The following is a 27918-nucleotide window of genomic DNA, read 5'->3' on the forward strand; positions in this document are numbered from 1 at the left end:
TTTTTTCTTTGTATTTCAAAGATGTGGAATACAAGTCAGGACTGGGGTACATAAGTAGACTACATGCAGGGTGAAGTTTGGGCTCCAATTGGACTTCAATTCACCTGGAATGGTGTCACACATCCTTATTGGTGTTGTTTGCCTCCCACCCCTGACAGTATCATGCTGCTGCCAATCCCTTTTTTGTAGTATTATGAGAGGTATCCAGGGTCCACCTATGAGTGAGAACCGCGCCTCGCCTCCCTGCAGCCCTCAGGTTCCCCACCCCGCGGCGCCTCCGGACAGCTCCTCCTCCTTTCCGCCCCGCCAGCCGCGGGCGCGGGGGACGTCAGCGCTGCCAGCGTGGAAAACGCGGCGGGGCGCGGGAGGCGGAAGTAGCGCCTGGGACCGCCGGGCCACCACTGGCCGCCTCAGCCATGGACGCGTCCCTGGAGAAGGTCCGTACGGGGAGGGAGATTTGAGGGGCGGCGCTGCGGCCCGGCTCCCTCACCTCCGGGGCGACTGTTTCCCGGTCTGGAGCTGCCATTGTGACCCGGGCAGGGGGACCGGGGCTAACCGGCCTGGCCTGGAGGGCGGCCGGGGCCTGGTCACGTCACGGGCCGGTATCTCTCGGGTCCCCGCGGGCCGAAAGAGGCCGGGCCGCGTTCTACCGGGGCCTAGGGGCGTGGGGCCGACCTTGGGCTCTGCGGAGGTTCCGCGCGGGGCGGGCCCGAGCTCGGTGGCCCTTCCGATGCCGGGAGCTGTCAGTGTGCGGCCCCAGCTGTTTCGGAGTCGACTGCAAACCTGTAGGTTCTCTATGGTCTCCGAGTTAGGAAGGATTGGCGAAAGCAGCGCTTTCCCAACTTCGGGAATCACCTGGGCCCTGGGCAACGTCGAGCTTTCTTTCAGTCGTGGGGTCAGAACCTCCGGGGGCGGAACCGGCCTCTGCGTGTTGAACAAGGTCTCCCTCACGTGATCCTGATGCCGCAGCTAACGAACAGCCGGCGAGAACCTCGGGACCCGGTGGGGTGGGTTTTCCGAAGATTTTGAGTTGCGTTTCGGGGATCCTAGCTTCCTGGCTCCCCCTTCGCGGGGACGGGGAGAGACCTCCGTGTCCTCCCGAAATCCACTGGTCACAGCGCCTTTCTCTGGTTTCGCCTGGGGGGACCAGCCCGCGGGATGTGGCTGACCGCTCTGGCGTGTGAAATAGATTCGAGTTGTCCCGGATGCAGGGCTGGTAAATGAGAACCAACATCTGGGTTTCTTCCTTCAAGGAGTCCTTTCTCCGGTGCCTGACATTCTGCCCTCCCTCAGGGTCCTTCCCTCTGCTCGCGCTGATCCTGTTTGATACAGACCCGGTTTTGCTTACATGTGTTGTTCAGGAGCACATGTGTTTTAAGACTGCTACGTTTTGGCCGGGCGCGGTGACTTACACCTGTAATCCCACCTATTTAGGAGGTCGAAGTGGAAGGATCGCTCGAGCCCCCAGGAGTTTGAGACCAGCCTGGGCAACGTATCGAGACAAAAAATTAGCTGGGTGTGGTCCCAGTTACTCCGGAGACTGAAGTGAAAGGACCTCCTGAGCCCAGTGGGTTGTCGTGAGCCGTGATGATGCCCGGCGGCAGTAAGACTCCGACTCAAAAAAAAAAAAGACTTATACATTTTGATTTTGAACTGGTGGAAATAACTACATTTTGCCTTTTTTCAATGCAGCAACTGTTGTAGGTTTGTTCCCCTGTCACTGGAGAGTTGAGGGCAGTAACTGTAGAAATTGAGCCAGATGTCTTCATGTGCACACAGTGCTGTAGGCTACTCCTCAGTTGTTCAGCATAAATTGGGTGGAAGACAAGAAAAAGACAATAATTTTTCCTCATGCTGGCTCTGTGGTGGGTGTTACCTGCCTTCCTGGCTGGGAGTAAAGTCTTTCCAGTCTTTGAATGAGCACATTGTCTACCTTTTGGTACTTTCAGTTTGTCTAGATCAGTGGTTCTCAATCGGTACAATTTTGTTCCCCAGAGGACATTTGGCAATGTCTGGAGGTATTTTTGATTGTCACAGTGGGAACAGGGAGGTACTGCTGGTAGGCAGAGGCCAGGGATGCTGCTACACATCCTGCATTGCAGGAGAAGGGGCAGCCCCCATTCCAGGGAATTACCTGGCCCAAAATGTCAGCGTTGCTAAGGCTGAGAAACCCTTGGCTAGGTCATGTGTGTAACACCAGTAGGTGAATACAAAATGAGGCTCAGAGTATCCCTTCTGTATCGTTTTCAATTTCATAGAAAGGTGGGGTGAGCTTCATGTCATTTCAGTTAGAAACCTAAAGAACTATGGTGATCATTCCTCTAGGAATAGATCTTTATAGGCAAATCTGCAAAACAGTGTGGGTTGGAATCCTGCCTTAAATATTACTTCTGGCATCTGATCACCAGATTACAGTGGTTGCTCCCTAAATGTTAATTGATGATAAAAGATCTTTTTTTTTTTTTTTTTTTTTGAGTTGGAGTCTCACTCTCTCGTTCAGACTGGAGTGCAGTGGCACACTCCCGGCCACCGCAATCTTGACCTGCTGGACTCCGGTGATCCTTCCACCTTAGCCTTCCAAGTAGCATGCCCGATTAATTTTTTTTTTTTTTTTTTTTGAGTTGGAGTCTCACTCTGTCGCCCAGACTGGAGTGCAGTGGCCGCTCCCGGCCACCGCAGCCTCGATCTGCTGGGGGCTATGGCGATCCTTCCGTCTCAGCCTTCCAAGTAGCTGGAACTACAGGCGCGCGCTACCATGCCCGGCTAATTTTTGATTTATTGTGGAGACAGGTCTGGCCAAGTTACCCAGGTGGGTCTCGAACCCACAGGCTCAGGCAGTCCACTCGCCTCAGTCTCCCAAAGCGCTGGGATTGCAGGCTGAGCCACCAAGTCCAGTGGTAAAAGATTTTTTTTTTTTTTTTTTTTTTTGAGTTGAAGTCTCACTCTGTCACTCAGACTGGAGTGCAGTGGCCGTTCCCGGTCACTGCAGCCTCAACCTGCTGGGCTCTGGCGATCCTTCCTCCTCAGCCTTCCAAGTAGCTGGAACTACAGGCATGCACTACCACGCCCGGCTAATTTTTGATTTATTGTAGAGGTGAGGTCTCGCCAAGTTGCCCAGATGGGTCTTGAACCCGTGGGCTCAGGCAATCCACTCACCTCAGCCTCCCAAAGCATTGGGATTACAGGCTGAGCCACCGAGCCGGGTAGAAGATCCAAAGCGAAGCTCTGAAGAGGTACTGAAATTCCCAGCGTTCTTAAGGCTGGAGCATTCACAAAAATTGCGGTGATCTTTTGGGAATTCAGAACGTGTGGGTTGGAAGTTTCTGCCTTAGTCCTTCATGAAAATTCTGAATGTAAATTTTTCAGAACTAGGACTGGGTCTTATTTTTATATTCCCTGAAGTAATAGAGGGCCATCCATGTAATGAACGATTTCTGTTGGTATTAAATGGGCAGAAAAGAGAAAGCATTGCTGTAATATGAATGTTGATGGCTTTGTGTTCTGGAAAACAGTTTGAATCAAAGTGGAACATTGAATTGTGTTCATTCTTGTTTCTTTGAGGAATAGACTATCCTGGGTTAAATTCTACATTGCAAATGTAAATTTGAGAGCTATTTGAGCAGTTCTGAATGATCCCATTTAAACTGAACCTTGCATAATTTATACCAGCAGCAGAAACCACAGTGTCATTTGATACCCTCAAAAACTGCAAGTAATGTCTCTCACTCTGAAATGTTGTATGCCGTCATCATTTGGTGGAACCACTCAGCACCTCTCTTCTGGTCCATATACAATTCTGTACCCTGCCTGGTCTTTAGGTGATAAGGAACATACAGACCTGTGAGAACGGCCAGTTCCTTGACTTGATTTGCTTTTCTTTCACAGCAATAGCGGTTTTCTTATATCTGAAATTAGTGATGTTCCAAAAAATCAGATAGGTTGAGGGGGAGGGAATTCACCCCCAGCACTGTATGTCCCCTCATCAGGAACAAGGCCCTGAAGCAGAGTCTCACGGTATTTACGTAGTTAATATTCAAGGAAGACACACATACACTTTTCAGTAAAAACCTACTGCTTTAAGTTTCTATAACAGCCCAGACCTTTTCCTGTTGGTTGAAGAATCTCATTCTTCCTGGGAATTATGTTTAGATGAGATGTGCTACCATTTGTTTTGCTTTTACTTTAATTCCATCCTTGCACAAACATGTAATAGTTTCTCAGCCTCAGCACTATTGATGTTGGGTGAGATGATTCTCTCGTGGGGGCTGGCTTGTGTACTGCGGCACGTTGAGCAGCATCCCTGGCCTCCACCCAGCAGTAGCACCCCCTGCCCGCTGTGACAACTAAAAGTCTCCAGCTGGAGGCTAATGGTGGGGAGAATCCACCACCCTAGTGGTGAGGAGAATCCACTCTGGTTGAAAATTGCTGACTTAGAGAATCTAGAGCTGTAGTCAGTTCAGCTCCCCAGCCACCGGCCACAAAGGCGATTTAGATAACTAAAAGAAATAAAATGTAAATTCATTTTCTCTGTCCTACTAGCCTTGTGTCAAGAGCTTAGCAACCATAGGTGGCTTATGACTGTCTTACCGGGCAGCACAGATAGAGAACACTTCCATCAACAAGGAAGTTTCACTGGACAGCACCATCGAGTTAGGCTAATTTCCTTATAGTTACAAGGCAACTTTGATCCTGTTTCTGACAAAAATAATTACAGTTCAGTCCATTTTTGGCTCTTGAACTCATCCTGAACTCAGTGGGGTTTTTTTCTTCCTCTTTGGGCCTGATTTTAGAAAATTCTTTGTCACCTTATAAGGAGCAGCAGGGTCAGCATGGATGGAACATTTCTGATCATTTCTTACTGATAAGAACTGCCAGAATTTCTGTTTCTGCTCTTTACTTAAGAGGTTTGAGAAAAGAACCCCCGTTAAGCAAGCCTGGACTGACCTGTTTCCATGTGTGCCTTTGTTTATAAAATGCGAGGACTTCAGCAAAATGAGAGGCTGTACTTTCAGCTTTCACTTAAAGCCAATTCCTAGCTAATTCCTACATGATCATCAATCACGTGAGGTGTTTGCATACAGGTGTGTGGTGGTGATGGCTGTAAATGATTATCTAATGCTAGGTGTCAGGGAAAACAGATGGGACCTAGCTGTGGCACAAAGTTCCTGGTCCTAAAAATGTATGACCTTGGTAATTCTTGATTTATTCGAGATTGCAGAGGTGGTCAGTAGCAGAGCCCTTGGGAGTCCCCAGTTCCTCGTCTGTCCCACCATAGCTAGGATGATGAGTTATAGGTAGGAGTTGCTTGAGCTTAATGTCATCTGTTTTTACCTAAAGCAGAAACTTGTAATTTATTCCTTTTTTTTGAGTTGGAATCTCACTTTTTCACCCAGGCTGGAGTGCAGTGGCACACTTACGGCCATCCTTCCACCTCAACCTTCCAAGTAGCTTGAGCTATAAGGCATGCGCCACCATGCCCGGCTAATTTTTTTTTTTTTTAATTGTAGAGATGAGGTCTCACCAAGTTACCCAGGCTGGTCTTGAACCTCTGGGCTCAGGCAATTCTCTCAGCCTCTGCCTCCCAAGGTGCTGGGATTACAGGCATGAGCCACTGTGCCTGGCTGAAAAGAGATTCTTTAGGTAGAATATTTAACAGAATTAATGCTTTTCAGTGGTTGTTCTTCTTTGGAGCTCAGCCTGTAATCCCGCGCCTTTGGGAGGCTGAGGTGAGTGGATTGCCTGAGCCCACAGGTTCGAGACCCGCCTGGGCAGGCGAGACTTCATCTCTACAATAAATCACTGCATTCCAGTCTGGGCGACAGAGTGAGATTCCAACTCAAAAAAAAAAAGAAAGAAAAAAAGAAAAACTTGCCCATAGCAGGTCTTTCTGCCATGAATCTTCCTTCTTGCTAATAAACTTTGTTTTAAAACTTAAAAAAAAATAAAGAATTAATGCTTTTCTAGAGTTTAACTGTAAATGTAGTGGATGTTTTTACTTTATGATTGTGCCATTGCTGATAGATGTAAATCAAGAGACAGGAAAACCACTTCCTCTTTGTCTTTCTCTTTCTGATCTGATTGCCCACTAACAAGTCCTAGGAGATACTCACTTTGAAGAAGCCTATCTCAGTGAAAGAGTTATGATATCTAGTGACTATAGCTTGCTTCTCTTTAAGCAATTTCCTTTTTGTTCCAGAATAAGAGTGTGATTCCAGATAAAGTAGGAAACTTTTTAGAAATCAAGCCTTTCTGTCATGTGGTACTTTTCCATCTGTAATCTTTGGAAGGAGTTACTCGTGCCTGAGTGAATCGACTCTCCATAGTGGTCTCTAGGAACAGTTTCTTGAAGCTCCGACCTGGATCTCTAGCATCTCCAACATGTGTCCAAGACGAGTGACTTGGGTACCTCCCCTCACACACTGCTGTCTGTGACTGAGATTTGACCTGGTATGACTTACTTGCAGGCTCTTCATTTCTACCCGATTTTTACTACTCTGTTGTTCACGTTTGCCTTTTCTTATTCTTTTCTGCCTCTCTTCTTCAGGAATTTATAAGGTTAAATACCAACAGTTACACCTCATACAATACTTGCATATTCCTTTTCCACAAGGAAGCTTATGATGCTTCATGAGGCAACAACCCCAATATATCTTCATGTTCTCCCAGACACACTCAAGCATAGAGTTCATGATGGGTAAAAATAAGATTTTAAGAGTATCCGGTTCTTAGGTGGGAGAGACGAAAGTGCCTAGTACCTAATTAAATACCCTACTGTTGAAATTGGGCAAAAATACTTCCAAATGGAAAAGCTGAGACTCCAGCACGTTAAGCCAGGTTTGCAAGTCACTGTATCAACTTGGAGAATCTTGTTCTTTTCTCTCATCATTGACCCATAAGGAACAGTGTGTTCTTGTGGCTTCTCAGAGGTGTGTAGTGTGGTGTTTGGGGAACTTGTTTAACTAGTGCTAGACAGCAGGCACTGTTTGTTTTCACCTGGGAGAAAAAGAAGTGATCTTTGGAGAGGTGGAATTGGAATGATTATCACTATTCAGGATTAACTTTGTTTAGAAAAACTGTGGAAAGCAAGAGCTGTTGGTATGTTAGAAACAGCAATTTAGAGCTTTATCTCTCTTGCTTTGGTCAGCTGAAGATGGGTAGTACTTTTTTATTATTTGTAGAGACGTGGTCTCTACACCTGCTGGTCTCAAACTCCTAGGCTCAGATAGTGCTCTTGCCTCAGCCTCCCAAAGTGCTGGGTTTACAGATGTAAGCCACCACACCTGGCTGGTAGTGTTTTTTTAATATGCCTAAGGCATATGATGTAAACCAGCATCTGATAATACCAAGGTCTTTTGTTTAGTATGCACAGCTGGTTTCTCTTTGGTTCTTCTTTCAATAGCCCTGGAGCCTCCTAAATATGAATATTCTCCCCTGAAAAAATGGTTTATTGAAACTGTAGTTTTTTTGTTTTCAAGTTGGAGTCTCTGTCACCTAGGCTGGAGTGCAATAGCAAGATCACAGCTCACTGTGGCCTCAACGTCCTAGGCCTAGGCGATCCTTCTGCCTCAGCCTTGAGTAGCAGGGACTTCAGGTGCACTCCATCATGCCTAGCTAATTTATTTTTATTTTTTTTGTAGAGACAAGGTCTAACTATGTTGCCTAGGTGGGTCTCAAACTCCTGGTCTCAAGCAATCCTCCCTCCTCAGGCTCCCAAAGTATCAGGATTACAGTCATGAGCCACCACACCTGGCGAAACTACAGTATTATATACTTTTATCATTGATGAATGTTACCATTTATATATATATTTTAAATTACTCAGCCAGGCACAGTGGCCCATGCTTATAATCTCAGCGCTCTGGGAGGCTGAGGTGGGAGGATTGCTTAAGACCTGCCTGGGCAAACAAGACCTTGTCTACAAAAAAATCAAAAAATTAGCCAAACATCATGGCACTCGCCTGTAGTTCCAGCTATTTGGAAGGCTAAAGTGGGAGGATCCCCTGAGCCCAGGAGGTTGAGGCTGCAGTGAGCTGTGATTGTGCCACTGCACTCCAGCCTGGGTGAAGGGTGAGACCTCAACTCAAAAAATAAATCAAAATAAATTTAAAAAATAAAATCACATTTGAGGCATCCCCCCCCCCTCCCTTTTCTAGAGGCTGTGTCTCATTAAAGGCTTGGCTCTGTATCTTCCAAACAGAAGTTATTCATGTACTGTCTTGGTGAGTTTGGTCACCATGTACCACATATACTATTATTTGCTTAATGTTTTCTTTTAAATGGGCTTTAAATTAATTTTTGCTACCTTTTTAAAATTGAGGAACAATTTTCATACAACAAAAATGCCCATTTTAATTATATAGTTTGTGTTTTGGAGTTGTATATAGTCATACTGCCACCAGCATGATCAAGACTCGGAGCATTTCTGTCTCCCCATATATGTCCCTGTTCTTTGCGGTGGACCCTGCTCTGCTTCTGGTCGCTCCAGGTTAACCTTCTCTGCTCAACTATCCCTGGCTTTAAAAAAAAAAAATCTATCTATTTATTTATTTATTTATTTTGAGTTGAAGACTCACTCTATTGCCCAGGCTGGCCTGCAGTGGCACACTCTCGGCCACCCCAGCCTCGACCTGCTGAGTTCAGGTGATCCTTCCGCCTTAGCATTCCAACTAGCTGGGACTACAGGTGGGCGCCATCACACCTGGCTAATTTTTTGATTTATTGTAGCAGTGAGGTCTCACTAAGTTGCCCAAGCTGCTCTCAAACCCCTGGACCCAGACTGTCCTCTTGCTTCCACCTCCCAAATTGCTGGAATTACAGGCATAAACCACTGCACCTGGTCTGTTTTTGTTTTTTAACTTAGGTTTGTGCTAAGCAGTAATGTCTGTGAAATCAGGAATTTGAGGTATAATTTTTTCCAAATCATGTAAACACATGATTTTTAAAAAGTCACACTTTGAGCTGGCTATGGTTGCTCATGCCTGTAATCCCAGCAATTTGGAAGGTGGAGGTGAGAGAATTGCCTTAGCCCAGGGTTTCATGACTAATCTGGCCAACTTGATGATACCTCATCTCTACAATCAATCAAAAAATTAGCCAAGTGTGGTGGTACATGCCTGTGTTTCCAGCTACTTTGAAGGCTGAGATGGAAGGATCGACCTGAGACAGAGGTCGAGGCTGCTGTGGTCCATGAGTGTGCGACTGCACTCCAGCCTGGGCAACAGAGTGAGACTCCTACTTAAAAAAAAAAAGTGACACTTTGGTAAGCTGGTTTAACTGAAGAAAGTATACAAATCTTAGTTAAATGTGCTTGAAAACAAAGTTTCAAACTCAATTGCCTGTAATTCAGTAATTCCCAAATCCTAGGCTCTGGAGACTTCTTTTATATCTACTGCAGTTTCCTCTTTTGAAAGGTTAAGATAAACAACTTCTAGTTAATAAGCTTGATTAATAAGTGATTTTTTTTTAATCCCATTAATAGTAACTGAAGATGACCATTAAAATGGTGTTTTAGAAAACGCAGGAGACACCCTTATGGAAAGTGGAACTGGCAACCAATTCCTTATCAGAACCCTAAGTGCCCATACCATAAGAAATAAGATAGACAAGTGGGACCTCATTAAACTGACAAGCTTCTGCGAAGCAAAAGAAACCATCCAAAGAGCAAGGAGACAGCCCACAGAATGGGAAAAAATATTTGCCAATTGTATATCTGACAAAGGCCTAACATCTAGGATCTAGGAACTCAAATGTGCCGAAAGGAAAAAAACAAACAGTTCCATTAAAAAGTGGGCAAAAGACCTGAATAGACACTTCTCAAAAGAAGATACATGGGTATATGGGCAGCCAGCAGACACATGAAAAAGTTCTCAGCCTCACTAATCATCAGAGAAATGCAAATCTAAACCACATCTTTAGTAAAACAAACAAAGATACTGGCAAAGATGTGAAGAAAAAGGAATGCTTCTAACACTGCTGGTGGGAATGCAAACTAGTGCAACCTCTTTGGAAGAGAGTGTGGTGATTTCTGAAAGAACTAGATATTGACCTTCCATATGACCCAGCAATTCCCCTATTGGGAATATAACTGGAGGAACACATATCATTCTACAAAAAAGATACCTGCACATGTATGTTTGTTGTAGCTCTATTCACAATAGCAAAAACATGGAACCAACCATGCTACCCATTGAAGCTGGACTGGATTTAAAAAATGTGGTACATGTGCACAATGGAATATTATGCAGCCATAAAGAAGGACAAACATGGACTTCGCAGCAACTTTGATGAATTTAGTGTCGATCATACTCAGTGATCTATCACAGAAACAAACAACAGAGTATCATATATTCTCACTCATCAGTGGACCTTGAACAACTACTATAACACTATAAGAAAAGGATTGGCAGTAGTGGGAAACTGCCAATGTGGAAGGTGGGGGGTGGGATTGGCAGTTGAGGGAAAGTGCTAGGGGAAGGAGGGGCACACCTTATCAACAAGGGCGCCTGCATAATCAACGTTTATATACCTAACCCTGAATTGTACCCCACATCTTTAAAATAAAAAATATAAAGAAATATTGTAATAAAAAATAAGTAAAATGGTGGGTTTTTTCCTGAACTCCAGGTTACATCCTATATATAAAATGTCAAATCAGCTTAGCAGTATTTTTTAAAAATGAAAATATCATATAGACTCCACAAATACATATAATTATCTATCAATAAAAAAGGAAATATAGCAAAATAGATTGTATTCCAAATGCTAGAGGTAGGAATTGTACCAGTATTACTTCATTCTGAGTTGATATAATTCTTGCCAAAAGCAAAAATAAGTGTTTTTTCCATTAATCTATGCAGCTTTATTCCAAATAAATCTATAATTTTCTACTAGCTTCTTTTAAAAAATTGAGAATTGCTCCCTGACCATCTTTACTATTACTTTATCTTGCATTTACTCTCGATTTTCCCCCCCAACATTTTAATTGTGAGAACTTTTAAGTAACTTTGACATTATATATGTAATATTTACTTCTGATAGTGGTAAGGCATTTGAATATCCCATACCTGAACAAAGATAATGGAAATCATCAAGTATAAAAATGATTCTTGGAAAAAGATGCTTATAAAGGAATGAACAAAGGAGCATGTTTCACAAAATGAGTTGCCTTTTAAAGTTTGGATTCTGTGACAATTAGCATACAATTGAATGTTTCTCCTTAGGAACCTTGAAATTGTATTAACTCCTACCATGCATCTGTGTTGGATATAGTTGTAGCAAAAATACCAAACCCACTTCATTGCACAGCAGGAACAACCATAATTGAAATGTAATTTATAAATTTGCCTCCTAATGAGAGGTATCCCTGTTTCCAAACTCTCAGCAATAAGCATCTGTCAGTTTTGCAATCAGGAAATATGTGTGGATATACACACTCTATAAATGCTTTATTTTCCTTTTTCTGGTTTTTTAATGGGATAATTGCCACAAACATCTTTAAGTCTTGGAGAGAGACCCAGGTGAGAGGAGATTCTAGGAATCCAACCCAGAAATCTGTGTTGGTTTCTTTCCTAGAAAAGCATCTTAAAATACCACATTCAGGTTGGGCACAGTGGCCCACGCCTGTAGTCCCAGCATTTTGAGAGGCAAGACAGGAGGACTGCTTGAACCCAGGAGTTCAAGACCAGCCTGGGCAACATAGTGAAAACTTGTGTCTACAAAAAATAAAAAAATTAACTGGGCATGGCATGTGCCTATAGTCCTAGCGACTTGGGAGGCTGAGGCAAAGGATCGCTTGAGCGCAGGTGGGCAAGGGTGTGTGATGAGCTGTGAATGGTACCAACTGCGCTCTAGCCTGGATGACAGTGAGACTCTGACTCAACAAAAACAAACAAAAAAACACCATATTCACATGCAATCTTACAACTTGGATTGGCTTGTGTAAAGACAGGAAAGATAATGCAAAGGAAACAGACTAAACACCAACTGGCCTCAGAAGACGTGGGTGGAATCTATTGACTTTGTTGTTGTTATTGTAATAAAATAACCTTTTTTCTGAAATTATTTCTAGTAGGCCCCGGATTTTTAGTCAGGTCATTTTATTCAAGATTTAAATAAGGGAAAATGTATTCAAATATGTTTGTAGGTAGGAAAAGAAGCCTGTTATGGCAATGCTTGAATCCCTGAGTATTGAGACTGATGTTATAGACAGTACCTGCACAGCTTTCAAGTGTACATTGTCCTTGATTTTGCCTTGTAACTCATCAACAGCCACTGCAAAAATGGTATTTTTTTGTTTGTTTTTTGCTTTTGTTTTGTTTTGTTTTGTTTGAGTAGGAGCCTCACTCTGTCATCCATGGTGTAGTGCAGTGGCACTCTCATGGCCACCGCAGCCTTTACCTGCTGGGCTCAGGCCAAGTAGCTGGAACTATAGGCGCTTGCCACCACGCCCAGCTAATTTTTTTATTTGTTGTAGAGACAAGGTCTCACCAAGTTGCTGTCAGGCAACAAGTCTAGACTTCCGATTTAAGACAAAAAAGGCCTCAGAGTCATTAGAGGGGGTGTGAAAGAGTGAAAATGGTTTTATCAGGAAGGTTTCCTGGAAATAATATCTTGTGACTGTTAACAGGAGGTAGCTAGAGATAGATATAGATATAGGCACAAGCGTGCTTCAGACAGGAATGTTAGAAGCATGAAGCCCACAGGCATGAATGGCCAGGTGGTAGGGGACATATTGGAGTGTCACAGAGGTGAGGATAGTAAGGAACATCACCAGCTGACTGAGGAGGTCAGCTCCCTTGACTGTTATCTGTCCCTTATCCTACTCATCATCATTAACTTGGAGCAGTGAGTTTCTTTTCGATTGCTTTCTCACTTTTCTCATGGTTCAAGCTGGGAATTTTATTGAAAACACCTGTTTTAAAAGGATTTTTCTATTTGGTGTAAAAGTCAGAGTGGATGTGGCTACATGGTTGCTTTGTAAGCCCTTGTGGGAGTCAGTGTGATGTAATAGAGGCCAGAAACAGGAGTCAGGATCCAAGTTCAGAGGCCATGCTCTTATTTATGAGCTCCATGACCGTAGGCAGGTAGCTTTACTCAGGTCTGTTTCCTCGCCTCTAAAATGCTAGACCAATTGCAAAGAATGTCTCTATGGCTTAAATAAATAAATAATTAATTTAATTAAATGTTAGTCCCGAATCAGATGTTTTATGCTTTGCTTTTTTTCTTTTCTTTTGAGTCAGAGTCTCACTGTGTTACCCAGGCTGGAGTGCAGTGGCACACTCACAGCCACCGCAGCCTCGACCTGCTGGGCTCAGGTGATCCTTCCACCTCAGCCTTTCAAGTAGCTGGAACCACAGACACGTACCACCATGCCCGGCTAATTTTTTGATTTATTGTAGAGATGAGGTTGCCAAGTTGCCCAGGCTGGTCTCAGATCCGTGGACTCAGGCAGTCCTCTCATCTTGGCCTCCCAAAGTGCTTGGGATTATAGGCATGAGCCACCACGCCCAGCCTACTATTTTTCTTTTTAATGAGGCTGTTTTCAAATGAAACTGATGCTAAACCCCATAATATAAAACAACTGATCTGTGAATGGGGGCTGGGAGCTAGAAGCCCTGCCTACCCAGCCCTTCCCTCCCAGGGTTTTTCCTGGAGTCTTAAGGCTCCGGAGCACACAGCTGGAAAACCCTTGGACTAGATCCTTTAGGTCTCTTAGAATTGAACGTTTTCTGATTCTTATGTTGATAAACTTAGTAGAATTTCTCAACAATCTGTGGAGGCAGTGCAGTACTAAATGAAGCACCCCTCCATGTAAGATATTACTTGGTACGATAAGTGCAAGTCTTCCCTCTGGCAGCACTCTTCGAGTGTGAGAGGGAAGCAAGGGAGCTTTGGAAGCTCTTTATGGTACAGCTCATACTGTGTAGAGATTTAGGGCAACACGATGTTCTCCCTAAAAATTATTGCAGAGAGGCCGGGCTCGGTGGCTCAGCTTATAATCCCAGTGCTTTGGGAGGCCGAGGCAAGAGGATTGCCTGAGTCCAGGGGTTTGAGACCAACCTAGACAACTTGGTGAGACCTTGTCTCTACAATAAATCAAAAAATTAGCTGGGGATGGTGGTATGTGCCTGCAGTTCCAGCTACTTGGAAGACTCAGGTGGAAGGATTGTCTGAGCCCAGCAGGTTGAAGCTGCTATGGCCTTGAGCGTGCCACTGCACTTCAACCTGGGTGACAGCGTGAGACTCCAACTCAAAAAAAAAAAAGAGAGAAAAAGGAAAGTGTGTGTGTGGGTGTGTGTGGACTCAAAAAAAAAAAGGAAAGTGTGTGTGTGTGTGTGTGTGTTTTACTTTGGAAAATTTCTATTTCATTTACTTTTTGGATGGGAGATAGGTTTGCACTTGTACTCAAATTCAAAAGCAACAAATGATATGAACTGATAAGCCTCTCCCCTCCCACCCTCAGGCACATCTTCCCAGCCACTGCCCTGGAGGCAGGCAGCATTCCCAGCCTGAGTAGCTTCCAGAGACAGGCTGTATTGATGGAGGCACTTGCAGGCTGACCTGTGCACTAGTTGCTGGTGGCTGCTGTAACATGTCTTACAAACTGGGTGGCTTAAAACAATGGAAATATATTCTCTCACAGTTCTGGAGGCCAGGGGTTTGTAGTCAGCATCACTGGGTTTAAATCAAGGTACTGGCAGGGCCCCCCTCTTTTTGAAGGCTCTAGGGCACAGTCCCTTCCTTGCCTGTCCCAGCTTATGGTTCTGCCAACATTCCTTAGTTTGTGGCTACATCATTCCTTTTTTTTAAAGATCAATGTCTTCAAATCTCTGTCTTCATATGGTCTTATGGTGGGTGTGAAGCCTTCCTCTGTCTCACTCTCTTATGAGGATACATGTGGTCACATTTAGGGCTCACCTGGGTAGTTCAGAGCACTCTCACCATCTCAAGAGCCTTAACTTATTCACTTCTGCAAAGACTGCCTTATTAAGTAAAAATCACAGATTCCAGGGATTAGGATGTAAATATCTTTTTTGGGAGAAGAAGGGTGTGTTTTTCAGCCTATTATAGCCATAAACAAATAGCATACTGTACACAGTTTTCAGGACCTTGAGGGTAACCTGAGAATCCATTAACTGGGGACCATGAACCATGGTGTGTCCATAGAATGGACTAAGGTTTAACCTAAGAAGAATGAAGCTTGCATAATGACACGGAGCCTTATTTACTATGAAGTAGAGAAAAGCAAGTTGCAGAGTGCATATGAGTAAGGTGAAAATTTGGAAAGAGATGTCACATTTTGAAGTGGCTTCCCCTGGAGTGACTGGGTGTGGTGGCTCATGCCTGTAATCCCAGTACTTTGGAAGGCTGAGGTGGGAGGATTGCTTGAACCCAGGAGTTCAAGACCAGCCTGGGCAGCATAGCAAGACCTTGTCTCTACAAAAATAAAAATGAGGTGGACATGGCGTGCCTCTAGTCCCAGCTACTCCAGAGGCTGAGGCAGAAAGATTGCCTGAGCCCAAGAGACGGAGGTTGTGGTGAGCTGTGATCGTGCCACTGCACTCTAGCCTGGGTAACAAAGGAAGACTCCAACTGAAAAAAAAACAAAAAAAACAACCTTCCCCTGGGACATGGGGCTGGACTTTACTTTTTCTGTTATACTTTTGTACTGTTGGAAGCTTTAAAATAATGCATGTACTTTATAATCCATGTGTTTCTAATAAATCTAGAAGAAAGTGGACTCACACTTAATTTTTCTAGATGAGTTGTGCTGCAAAGGTCATCGAAGATTGTTAAAATTCCACCTTTCTGCTTTGTTCTCCAGATAGCTGATCCTACCTTAGCTGAGATGGGAAAGAATCTGAAGGAGGCCATGAAGATGCTGGAGGACGGTCAGAGGTGAGCATGTGGACAGAGGCAACCCTGCTCAGCGAGTTCAGCCTGTTGGAAACTGGTGGCTCTGGTTTCCTTCTGACAGCTCTTGACCTCAGAATGTCACACATAACTTCAGCTGAGTTTACAATTAGTATTTGTCTTGGATAGACGATGCCTTGTAATTAAAGGTTTTGAAATTGAGGAAGGACTTATAATTTTCAATTCTGTTGCGTTTCATTTACTTGATATATTGATTTGAACTTATAAATACTTATTATATATTCAGGTCATATTATTAGGCATCAATTAACCAAGACATGAGTTGAATTTTTTTTTTCAGGTTCTTTTCTATTCCAGAAACTCAAACTGAACCTAAAACTGTAGAGACGGGGAGATGTGACAAATGTGTTTCAAATTCTGCACAGTCACTGAGAGGGTACAGGCAACAAGGTCATTTGTTTTGCATGTTAAATGTTAGAAATTTGAGATGATAAAACAAATGGGCAGAGTTTTTTTTTTCTTTAAATTAGAAGAACAGAAGAAGAAAATGGAAAGAAGCTCGTATCAGGGGACATTCCAGGGCCACTCCAGGGCAGGTAGGTGGCAGTGAGGATCAATACCTTTTGTTAGAGTATACATTTTTCTTAAAGCAAGATTTATTTATTTATTTATTTATTTTGAGTTGGAGTCTCACTCTGTCGCCCAGATTGGAGTGCAGTGGCCGCTCCAATGGCCTCGACCTGCTGGGCTCCGGCGATCCTTCCACCTCAGCCTTCCAAGTAGCCGGAATTACAGGCATGCGCTACCATGCCCAGCTGATTTTTTAATTTATTGTAGAGATGAGGTCTTGCTGCCCAGGCGGGTCTCGGACCCGCAGGCTCAGGCAATCCACTCACCTCAGCCTCCCAAAGGCGTGAGATTACAGGCTGAGCCACCGAGCCCGGCTTATTTATTTTTTTTGAGTTGGAGTCTCACTCTGTTGCCCAGACTGGAGTGCAGTGGCCGCTCCCGGCCACTGCAGCCTCGACCTGCTGAACTCCGGTAATCCTTCTGCCTCAGCCTTCCAAGTAGCTGGAACTACAGGCACACACTACTACGCCCGGCTGATTTATTTATTTATTTATTATAGAGATGAGGTCTCACCAAGTTGCCCAGGCAGGTATCGAACCCACAGGCTCAGGCAATCCACTCACCTCAACCTCCCAAAGCATGGGATTACAGGCTGAGCCACCGAGCCTGGATTAAACCAAGATTTTACTGTCATTGATGTACTATTTTAGTTTTTTGGGGTTTTTTTTGTTTTTTTTTTTGAGTTGGAGTCTCAGTCTGTCGCCTGGGCTGGAGTGCAGTTGTACACTCATGGCTACCCCAGCGTCAACCTGCTGGTGATCCTTCCACCTCCGCCTTCCAAGTAGTCGGAACTACAGGCATGCGCTACCACGCCTGGCTGATTTTTGATTTATTGTAGAGATGAGGTCTCGCCAAGTTCCTCCAGCTGGTCTCAAACCCGCGGGCTCAGGCAGTCTGCTCGCCTCAGACTCCCAAAGTGCTGGGATTACAGCTGAGCTGCTGAGCCTGGCCACAATTTTAGTGTTAAGGAGCACAAAGCAAATGTCAGTAGTACAGTATAACATTAGAAGATGGAAATGCCATTGGCTGGTTGGTGATAATACTGAGCCTACTGACCTCTTTCCCTTTCCCATTCAGAATTGAATACAAACCTCAGGGCTCAAAGTGATAATATGGACCAGGCGTGATAGTGCATACCTGTAGTCCTAGCTACACAGAAGGCTGAGGCAGGAGAATCACTTGAGGCTAGTAGTTTGAGTCCAACCTGGGCAACGTAGTGATAAACTGTCTCTAAAAAAGGAAGTGGTACACAAATTTATAATTATAACTGAAGTTTTATACTTAGTTGATTCTTGAAACCTGTGATCTATTTGGTAGACTGAGTTTTATTGTTTAGAGACATTTTAATTTGATAAATTTGTCATTATAATATAGGAAATGAAAGGAAAATGTCAACTTTAATCATTTATTGGCAGAGTGATTTATTTTTTGGCAGCTGAAACAAATATGTCAAGTCTTTGTGGTTTGAACTAACAGGGAAAAAACAGAAAAAAAAAAAGTAGCTGGCTAAAATTTTTATAAGGCAGTTAATCTGGGATTAATGTCCCAGCCCAGCTTCTTTGAGACAAACTATATTTTCCTTTTATAACCAGGAAATTGCACATAGGTAAATAGTGCAACTCCCTTAAATTGACCTTTGACCCAAATATAAATTGAACGAGGTTGCAAAAGAAAAGTATGAAGAAGCACAGTGTGCCAATATATATTGCATCTAACACACCCAGATACTAATATCTTAAGCTAGTCACTCCTTTTTTTTTTTTTTTTTTTTTGAGACAGGGTCTCACTCTGTCACCCAGGCTGGAGTGCAGTGGCACGATCCCAGCTCAATGCAGCCTTGACCTCCTGGGCTCAAGCAATATTTCTGCCTCAGCCTCTCCCAAGTAACTAGAACTACAGACATGCCACCACTACTGGTTAATTTTTGTTTTGTTTTTTTTTAGTGGCGAGGTCTCACTATGTTGCCCAGGTTGGTCTCGAACTCCTGTGCTCAAGCGACTCTCCCTCCTCGGCATCTCAAAGTGCTAGGATTATAGGTATGAGCCACCACACCCAGCCAAAATAGTTACTTCTATTTGTGGTATGAATGGTGCTGATTTAAAGCTAGGTGTGAAGTGCTTTCTACAGCTCAGGAAAGTACTCGTGTAAGTCTTCTCATCGAAGTCTATAGAGGGAACAAAAGGGTTTAGGCTGTGTTTAGACTTCTGATTCCACAGACATTTCACAAGAAGAGATACTCCTGGCCAGGCTTGGTGGCTCAAGCTTGTAATCCCAGCACTTTGGGAGACGAGGTGAGGGGATTGCCTGAGCCCACGGGTTCGAGTACAGCCTGAGCAATCTGATGAGACCTCATCTCTACAATAAATTTTTTAAAAATAGCTTGGTGTGGTAGCGCGTGCCTGTAATTCCGGCTATTTGGAAGGCTGAGGCGGAAGGATCGCCTAAGCCCGGCAGGTCAACACTGGGGTGGCCGTTAGCATGCCACTGTACTCCAGCCTGGGCGATGGAGTAAGACTCCAACTCAAAAAAAAAAAAAAAAAAAGAGATACTCCCAATAATAGCTGTAATTCTCAGAATGGCAGTGTATTGAAGCCACTGATCAGCGTTCATACTTAGGAATGCTGATATCTGGGCTGGACACAGTGACTCATGCCTGTGGTCCCAGCACTTTGGGAGGCTGAGGCAAGAGGGTTGCTTGAGACCAGTAGTTCAAGACTAGCCTGGGCAACATACTGAGACCTCATCTCTAAAAATAAAAAAATAATGCTAATATCCAACATTTGAGACTAGTAATGTGGCAGGCACAGTGCCAAATGCTTTACATGCACTGTCTGATTGCAGCCTCACAACTCTATAACGTTGAGGCTTAGTGAGTTTGAATAGCTTGCTCAAGGTCATATGGTAAGCTCCTGAGTGTGGCTTTTAAGGGTCCTTACCTGTCCAAAATCTCAACTGTGTCCAGGGAGCAGAGCCCTTCTCACTTGAAGGTCAGCACCTTGGAGAGGATGAGTTTGGGGGCATTGTTTTGAGTGTTTCTTTTTTTGAAAAAGGAAGCTTTCTATTAGTAACATTCTCATTAATGAAGGGGTAATATTTTTATGTTACACATGTTACAGGTTGCCTTGCCATAGCTTACAACTTCAGCCATTCGAGTTTTTTTTGCAAGTCTCCCCCTCTACTGTAATGGACATTTAGTAATATCTCTTGCATAGAAGTAAATCTAGTTACACTCTAAGCAGATCTCAAGTTTCCCAGCTTGGGGAAGAGCTGTAGTAAATGATGCTTGCATTACCTGTTGAAGGCTGTTCATCCAAACAGACAAGACTATTATGTGGAGGAAGACTAGATACATCTGAGGCATTCTTATGACCTTCTAGCATCTTATGAGGACCTCAGATTCTTACTACATGGCCTCTCCTCCAAGATTCAAATGAAATATATAGAAATGTTGCTAGAGTAAAATGGTGACATTTTTGAAAATCAAACTCATATTTAAAACATTGATTTAGTCACAAGCAAAGTTATATTCAAATTCAGTTTATAATTTGAGATTTGTTATTTAAAAAGTATAGGCCAGGCTGGGCTTGGTGGCTCATATCTGTAATCCCAGCACTTTGGGAGGGCTAGGTGGGAGGATTACTTGAACCCAAGAGTTCAAGACCAGCCTGGGCAACATAACAAGAACTCACCTTGTCTCTACAATCAAAAAATTAGCAGGGCAAGTTGGCACACACCTGTAGTCCCAGCTACTCAGGAGGCTGAGGCAGAAGGATTGATTACCTGCGCCCAGGAGGCCAAGGATGTAGTGAGCCATGATTGTGCCACTGTACCCCAACTGAGTGAGACCCCAACTCAAAAGATATATATACACTGTATATCGATTATTTCTCTTATAGCTACACAATTAAAAAAGAACTCGTTTCAGTCATTTATTCATTTATTAAAGGATTCATTTAAACAGGCATAGTTTATTACATACTAGATCTAAAGTATACAGATAAACGTCCCCCTCATCCTAGTTTACAGGCTAAATCCGGCTCACACATGGAAGCAATCTAAGCATCATGGCACTCCAGAAATTGCTGGGGAAGTTGTCAGGAAGGGGAAAGGCTGTGACCTGTGTTTCAAACCCAGAAAAAAAAAAGCCAACCTTTTACCAAAGTTGGTTGGATGAGGGAAATGGTGGGAAAGAGGTGGGGGAGTGTGTGCTCTTTCCACTGGTCCATCAGCTGGTTTGTTCTGCAGTGGACAGGACATGGTGAGCATCCTCCAGCTGGTGCAGAACCTGATGCATGGAGATGAAGATGAGGAGTCCCCGAGCACCCGGTAAGGAAGAGCTGAAAGTCTGCGTGATTTCAGTAGTGATTTCAGTAGTGAGCACTCAGATCCAGAAGCGTATTGCATTAAGCGTTACATATGAGGGGAACCCAAAAAAACCCAGAATTATCTTTTGGAGGGCAGGCCCTTTGGATTACAGGCTCCCCCTGCTAGTTGAGTGTTCTAGGAACCCATCAGCATCAGTGTACCAGCTAGCATTTGTGAGAGGCTGCATTCGGCTTCAGTGAATTTTTTTTGGAGATTCTTTCAGTGAGTTTGCCCATTTCATGATGGGTGATTTACGAGTGCACCTGCCCACACCTCACTGAGTGTTCAGCAGTTTTTGATCAAAAATGGCATGATGCCCATTCACTTGATCTCGTCCTGAGTGACTTTTTTTTGTTTCCCCAATGAGAAAAGTCCTCAAAGGGATATGTGCTGATGTGGAAGAGGTGAAACAAAAACCAATAGAAACACTAAAATGCATCAAAATTGATAAGTTCACAAACTGTTTTGAGCAGTAGAAAATGCATCTCCATAGGTATAGTGTGTCAAACAGAGAGTACTTTGAAGGTGATAAAGTTTAAGCATGTAAGAATAAATCAGACATATTTTTTACAAATAAATTCCAGGTTTTTTTGTTTCCCCCTCATATGATATTAAGATAATGTTTATTTTTTCTTCTTGGAAAGACATTAGATATATAATATATTTTGTAGAATGAAGGTATTTACTAAAGCTCAATCCTTTCATTTTTAGTGTGTGGTGTCTTAGGGAGGACCTAGCAAAAGCATGAAAGATAAATGCTGTATTCTTTTCTGCTAGAATTGCTACAGCTGAATTGACTGGCAATTTATTTAGCTTTGTTTTCTCTTTTTTTTAATTTAAGTTTTTGGAATAAGCAATGCATTTTTCTGGTTCAAAATTTGAAAGATAAAGAAAGGTATACGGAGGCAATTTTTTCTTCCTACCTCTGCTTCCCTACCTGGCTCTCTTCTCTAGAGACAGTGTCACCCACTTCTTTTGTTTCTCTCCCGAAGTGTTCTGTGTGTCTGTACTCTACACAAGCAAAATGCCCATACCCTCCCCTCCAGTATGTATTCTGACCTGGAGTTTTTCTTCTTATGTCTTGGAGTTCATTGATATACAGTGTGTATCAGAGAATTCCAAGGTGGGAGCTTTCTCCTTTTTCAGAGCTGTTTATTTTACTTGGAATAGATGGAACATATTTTATTTAACTCATCTCCTGTTCATAATTTTCTGTTACAAACATCGCTGCAGCCAGTTGCTTTTGACATGTGTCATCACTTGTAGAACCAAGTGTGTCTGGAGGACCGAGTCCTCAGAGGAGGATGCTGGCTCAGTCAGTGTGCGCGTTTGTAATCTGGACAAACATTGCCAAATTTCCCTCCATGGAGTTGCGCCAGTTAACAGCCCCACCAGCAGGGTATGAAAATGCTTCTTGCCGGGCATGGTGGCTCACGCCTATAATCCCAGCACTTTGGGAGGCCAAGGCGATAGGATTGTCTGAATCCAGGGGTTCGAGACTAGGCTGGGCAACTTGGCAAGATCTCGTTTCTACAATAAATCAAGAAAAAGCAACCAGGCATGGTGGTACGTGCCTGTAGTTCCAGCTACTTGGAAGGCTGAGGCAGAAGGATCCACTGCACTCCAGCCTGGGCAACAGAGTGAGGCTCTGACTCAAAAAAAAAAAAAAGTGCTTCTATCCCACACCTTTGCCTGCAAGGGTGTTACCATACTGAAGGATCTTCAATAAGCGATATTCTGATGTGAGAAATCAGATAAGTCAGGATGATATTTCAGCATCTTTTAAGTTTGCATTTTTCCCATTAGGAGCCACGGTAAGTATCTTTTTGTATGCTTTAAGGCCTACTTATATTTCCCTTTATGACTGTCCTTTGCCCAGTATTCTATTTGTTGTCTTTTTCTTATTGTTATAGTTAACAATTGTAAATTTAATTCTTGTTATTTACAGTTATTCTTTTCTTTTGTTTTTTGAGTTGGAGTCTCACTCTGTCACCCAGAATGGAGTGCAGTGGCACTCTCATGGCCACTGCAGCCTCGACTCAGTGGGCTCACGTGATCTTTCTGCCTTAGCCTTCCAAGTAGCTGGAACTATAGGTGTGCACTACCACACCTGGCTAATTTTTTGATTTATTGTAGGGAGACCAGGTCTCGCCAAGTTGCTGGGGCTGGCCTCAAACCCGTGGGCTCAGGCAGTCCTCTCACTTAGGCTTCCCAAAGTGCTGGGATTATAGGCATGATACAGTTATTCTTTATAAGGGAAATTAGTATATCCATTTTAATTTTATATGAAACAATACCTAGTCCCCCTTGAATTTGCTATGTTATTATAATACACAGCTGTTTAATGCAGGAAATTATTTATCTTTAATAATTCTTTAAAAAATGGATCAGGCACAGTGGTTCACACCTATCATCTCAGCATTTTGGGAGGCAGAGGCAGGAGGAGCTCTTGAGCCCAGGAGTTCAAGACCAGCCTGGGCAACATAACAAGACCTCAACTCTACAAAAAATGAGTTGGGTGTGGAGGCACATACCTACACTTGGGAGGCTGAGATAGGAAAATAGCTTGAACCCATGACTTGCAGACTGCGTTAAGCTGTGATTATGCCACAGCACTCTAGTCTGAGTGACAAAGTGAGACACCGACTCAAAAAAAAAAAAAAAAAAGGTTGGGTGTGATGGCACATGCGTGTAATCCCAGCATATTGGGAGGCTGGAGCTGGAAGATTGCTTGGGCCCAGGAGTTCAAGACCAACCTCAGCAACATAGCAATACCTTGTCTCTTATATGAAATAAATAAGTAAATAAATAAATAAAATTTTAAAGAAATATTTTCGCTCATTTTATCTTAACTCTATCCTCCAAAATTCTTTGTTGTTTTTTTTTTGGAGTTGGAGTTTCACTCTGTCACCCAGACTGGAGTGCAGTGGCCGCTCCTGGCTACCACAGCCTCGACCTGCTGGGCTCCGGTGATCCTTCCGCCTCAGCCTTCCAAATAGCTGGAACTGCAGGCGCACGCTACCGCACCCGGCTAATTTTTGATTTATTGTAGAGATGAAGTCTCGCCAAGTTGCCCAGGCGGGTCTCGAACCCGTGGGCTCAGGCAGTCCACTCACCTCGGCCTCCCAAAGTGCTGGGATTACAGGCTGAGCCACCGAGCCCGGCCTCCTCCAAAATTCTTAAGGCTGGGATATAATCTTCAAAATACTTAACAGACAATTATTCAAAAACATTTTGTAGATACTCAATAAAAAGGATATTTATCTTCTAAGACTCAAATTTTTAAAATATTTTTCTCCCCAAACTACCAATACTTTCTATGCATTGAATTGTCTAAATTCATCTGAATTTCTGCCTTGTGGGCCATTAAATGGATTTCAAGTCTGTCAGAAATTCCTGTGGACTACTGTGTCTCTAAGTTCTATGTCCTTTTTTATGCTTTAACTCTAATATTTTCTTTAATGAATTTTGCTTGACAGGATTCAGAATATTGGAGAACAAGGTCACATGGCTTTGTTGGGACATAGTCTGGGAGCTTATATTTCAACTCTGGACAAAGAGAAGCTGAGGAAACTGACAACTAGGATACTTTCAGACACTACCTTATGGCTATGCAGAATTTTCAGGTAAAGACTTGAGTTTTTAGTTTCCAATAAAGACATTTATGAGTCAGGTGTAGACAGTGAGAGAGCTTTTTTTGGCGCTGTCCCACTGAGGTTCAAATTTATCTCCTCTTGGAAGCATTGCCTAACCTCAGTACCTCAGGCTTTTTATATCTGGCAGGCTCCTATTCCTCACTTGTTTTCATGGTCTTTGCTCTTGATGGAATTGGGTATGCATGAAAAGTCATTGCCTCACTCCTTTGTAACTTCCAGCTGTAATGAGTTGTTAGCCATCTGTGATGAGGATGTTTCACATTCCTGTCCTCTCTGCCTGATCTAGGTGACAGTTTCTAGGTTGAGAAAAAAATTGCTTCCAAGATTATAAGACTGACATATAAAGTCAGAATTAACCAGAAGTAAGAACTTTTTAATGTATGGATGTCTCTTAACAGGTATGAAAATGGCTGTGCTTATTTCCACGAAGAGGAAAGAGAAGGACTCACAAAGATCTGTAGACTTGCCATTCATTCTCGATATGAAGACTTTGTAGTGGATGGATTCAATGTGTTGTATAACAAAAAACCTGTTATATATCTTAGTGCTGCTGCTAGACCTGGTTTGGGCCAATACCTTTGTAATCAGGTAATGTGGTATAAGGCAGATATTGTAAAGAAACAATGGTTTGGGTTTTTTTTTATCCTGAGGCTTTTAAAACTTGTAGAACCATTTCTTTAGATGCTATTGGGTTTTTTTTTTTTTTTTTTTTGCTCTTCAAGTCAGGACTTTACCCTGTTGCCCAGGCTGGAGTGCAGTGGTACCATTACAGATTACCTCAGCCTCCTGAGTAGCTGGGACTGTAGGTACACACAACCATACCTGGCTAATGTTTGGATTTTTTTTGTAAAGATAAGGGGTCTTGCTATGTTGCCTAGGCTGGTCTCAAATTCTTGGCCTCAAGCAATTCTCCCACCATGCTGGGATTATAGGCATGAGCCACTGTACCTGACTGCTATTATTTTTGAGCGAAAAGAAGGGTGGTCTTACATGCTTCTTTTGTCATTATATTTAACAAATTAATGAGTTTAGAAATAAAGAATATGTCATAGATAAACTTTTTTAATTCCTCAAAGGCAACCATAGTCACTATTTTACTTTCTAGACTTTAATCAAAGTAGGTATGTGGTTATTTATATGGGTTTTATCTGACTTTTTTACTTACTGTTATAATAGGAGTATATGATATTTTAGCAATTCCTCAAAGTAAAGTTTATTTTTCATGACTTTATAATATTTCTTCAAGTGAGTAGTAATTTAATGAACTGTTTCTGTTTTGGACAATTAGAGTGTATCCATTCTTTTGGTTTCTGTGACCATTTTCAGGTAATGCTTTTTGTGTAGTGCTGGATTTTTGTTGTTGTTGTTGTTGTTGCTGAGTTGGAGTCTTATTGTCCTCCAGGCTGCAGTGCAGTGGGCTCAGGTGATCCTTCCGCCTCAGCCTTCTAAGTAGCTGCAACCACAGGCACGTGCCACCATACCTGGTTAATTTTTTTGACTTATTGTAGAGACAAGGTCTTGCCAAATTGCCTGGGCTGATCTCAGACCCCTGGACTCAGGCAATCCTCTCGCCTCAGCCGCCCAAAGTGCTGGGATTACAGGTGTGAGCCACGGCACCCGGCAAGCATTGCCATTTTTAAAGTTCATGGTGCCTATAGCTCAATTAGGGAACTACCCTGAGACAAGAAATTGCTTTTACCCTCTTGGCCAAGAATGTTTTAAGGCAAAACCCATAGGATTGGAGGCTTCTTCTTTAGTAAGATATAGAAGTACTGGGGAGATGTGTGGGAAACACTCAGGGACTTTTAAATTGATTCTGAGCTGTGATCACTGGTGGCAAGAAATTAGGTCCTCTTCATGAGGGTGTAAAAATGAGGAGTTTAGCCGGTCTTGGTGGCTCAGCCTGTAATCCCTCGCCTTTGGGAGGCTGAAGTGAGTGGATTGCCTGAGCCCGCGTGTTCGAGACCCGCCTGGGCAGCGAGACCTCATCTCTACAATAAATCAAAAAATCAGCCGGGCGTGGTATAGTGTGCGCCTGTAATTCCGGCTACTGAGGTGGAAGGATCGCCGGAGTCCAGCAGGTCGAGGCTGTGGTGGCCGGGAGCGGCCACTGCACTCTAGTCTGGGCGACAGAGTGAGACTCCAACTCAAAAAAAACAAAAACAAACAAAAACAAAAATGAGGAGTTTTATCACATTCCTGGAGAAACATGATACAAATTACTTGTGGAGTACCTACTGCGAGTTAGTGAGAAAGGCAGTGGTAGAGCGCTAGTTGTAAGATGGCCATGTTCATGTTTTGTTTTGTTTAAGTCCGAGTCTCACTGTCACCCAGGCTGGAGTACAGTGACACGCTCACGACCATCGCAGCCTCAACCTGCAGGACTCAGGCGATACTTCCGCTTCAGCCTTCCAAGTAGCTGAAACTACGGGTGCACACCACCTGTAGTTTGATTTATTGTACAGACACGGTCTTATCATGTTCCCCAGGCTTGTCTCAAATCCCTGGACTCAGGCAATCCTCTTGCTTCCGCCTCCCAAAGTGCTGGGATTACAGGTGTGAGCCACCACACCCAGCCATGTTCATGTTTTTAAGTGTGTACATGCTTACACACGTGTTTTCATACCTATAAAATGTCTGGAAGGTTATACATATATTGTTAACAGTGGTGGATTGGTGACTTATAAGGAGGCATTTTCACTTTTAATGCCTGGTTTGTTTTTGGTTTTGGGGTTTTTTTTTGTTTTTGAATTGGAGTCTCATTCTGTTGCCCAGGCCAGAGTGTAGTGGCACAATCATGGCTCACCGCAGCCTCAACCTTCTGGGCTCAGGTAATCTTTCCGCCTCAACCTCCTTAGTAGCTAGGACAACAGGTATGCACCACCATGCCTGGCTAATTTTTTGATTTTTTTGTAGAGATGAGATCTCATTATGTTGCCTAGGCTGGTAGTAAACTCTGGCGCTGGGCTCAAGCAGTGCTCCTGCCTCTGTCTCCCAAAGTGCTGGGATTACAGGCATGAGTCACTACGCCTAGCCCTAATGCCTGTATTTTGATGATTTGTTTTACCTAGGCATCACGTTCATAATTTTTTTTAATCCTTTAAGGAGGAAAGTGTGTGAATAAAGCACTCATTAAATTTTTGGTCTTTAAATATTACCAAGTCTTAGTTACATAGAACAGTATGCTGCAATTATTTACAGTTCCTAAAACTATAATCTCCTCAATACTTTGGAAGCTAAAAATAGAAAATATAAAATTGATAATGACTGTCTTCATCCATAACACCCTGACTTCATTTCTCTTAAGAAATGTATATCTAGCTGGGCTTGGTGGCTCAGCCTGTAATCCCGTGCTTTGGGAGGCTGAGGTGAGTGGATTGCCTGAGCCCGTGGG

At 43.3% G+C, this 27918-nt stretch overlaps 1 protein-coding gene across 6 annotated transcripts in view; it reads left to right on the forward strand.

The window, feature by feature from the left end:
• Positions 1 to 234: 234 nt before the first annotated feature.
• PDXDC1 (pyridoxal dependent decarboxylase domain containing 1) overlaps positions 235 to 27918 on the forward strand; it is a 58210-nt gene continuing 30526 nt past the window's right edge. For 2 of the 6 annotated variants that reach the window (XM_008064856.2, XM_021715950.1), the window contains exons 1-6: positions 235 to 437; positions 15824 to 15897; positions 16404 to 16469; positions 20749 to 20829; positions 24348 to 24494; positions 24923 to 25112. In XM_008064856.2, coding sequence (XP_008063047.1) covers positions 417 to 437; positions 15824 to 15897; positions 16404 to 16469; positions 20749 to 20829; positions 24348 to 24494; positions 24923 to 25112 — 579 coding nt within the window. In that variant the 5' untranslated portion in view covers positions 235 to 416. The remainder of the gene's footprint in view (positions 438 to 15823; positions 15898 to 16403; positions 16470 to 20748; positions 20830 to 24347; positions 24495 to 24922; positions 25113 to 27918) is intronic. The other 4 variants (XM_021715949.1, XM_021715951.1, XM_021715953.1 and 1 more) reach the window with 3 other exon arrangements.

Source organism: Carlito syrichta, unplaced genomic scaffold (assembly GCF_000164805.1).
Source record: "Carlito syrichta isolate Samal-C Ts95f unplaced genomic scaffold, Tarsius_syrichta-2.0.1 Scaffold308086, whole genome shotgun sequence".
NCBI classification, from domain to species: Eukaryota; Metazoa; Chordata; class Mammalia; order Primates; family Tarsiidae; genus Carlito; species Carlito syrichta.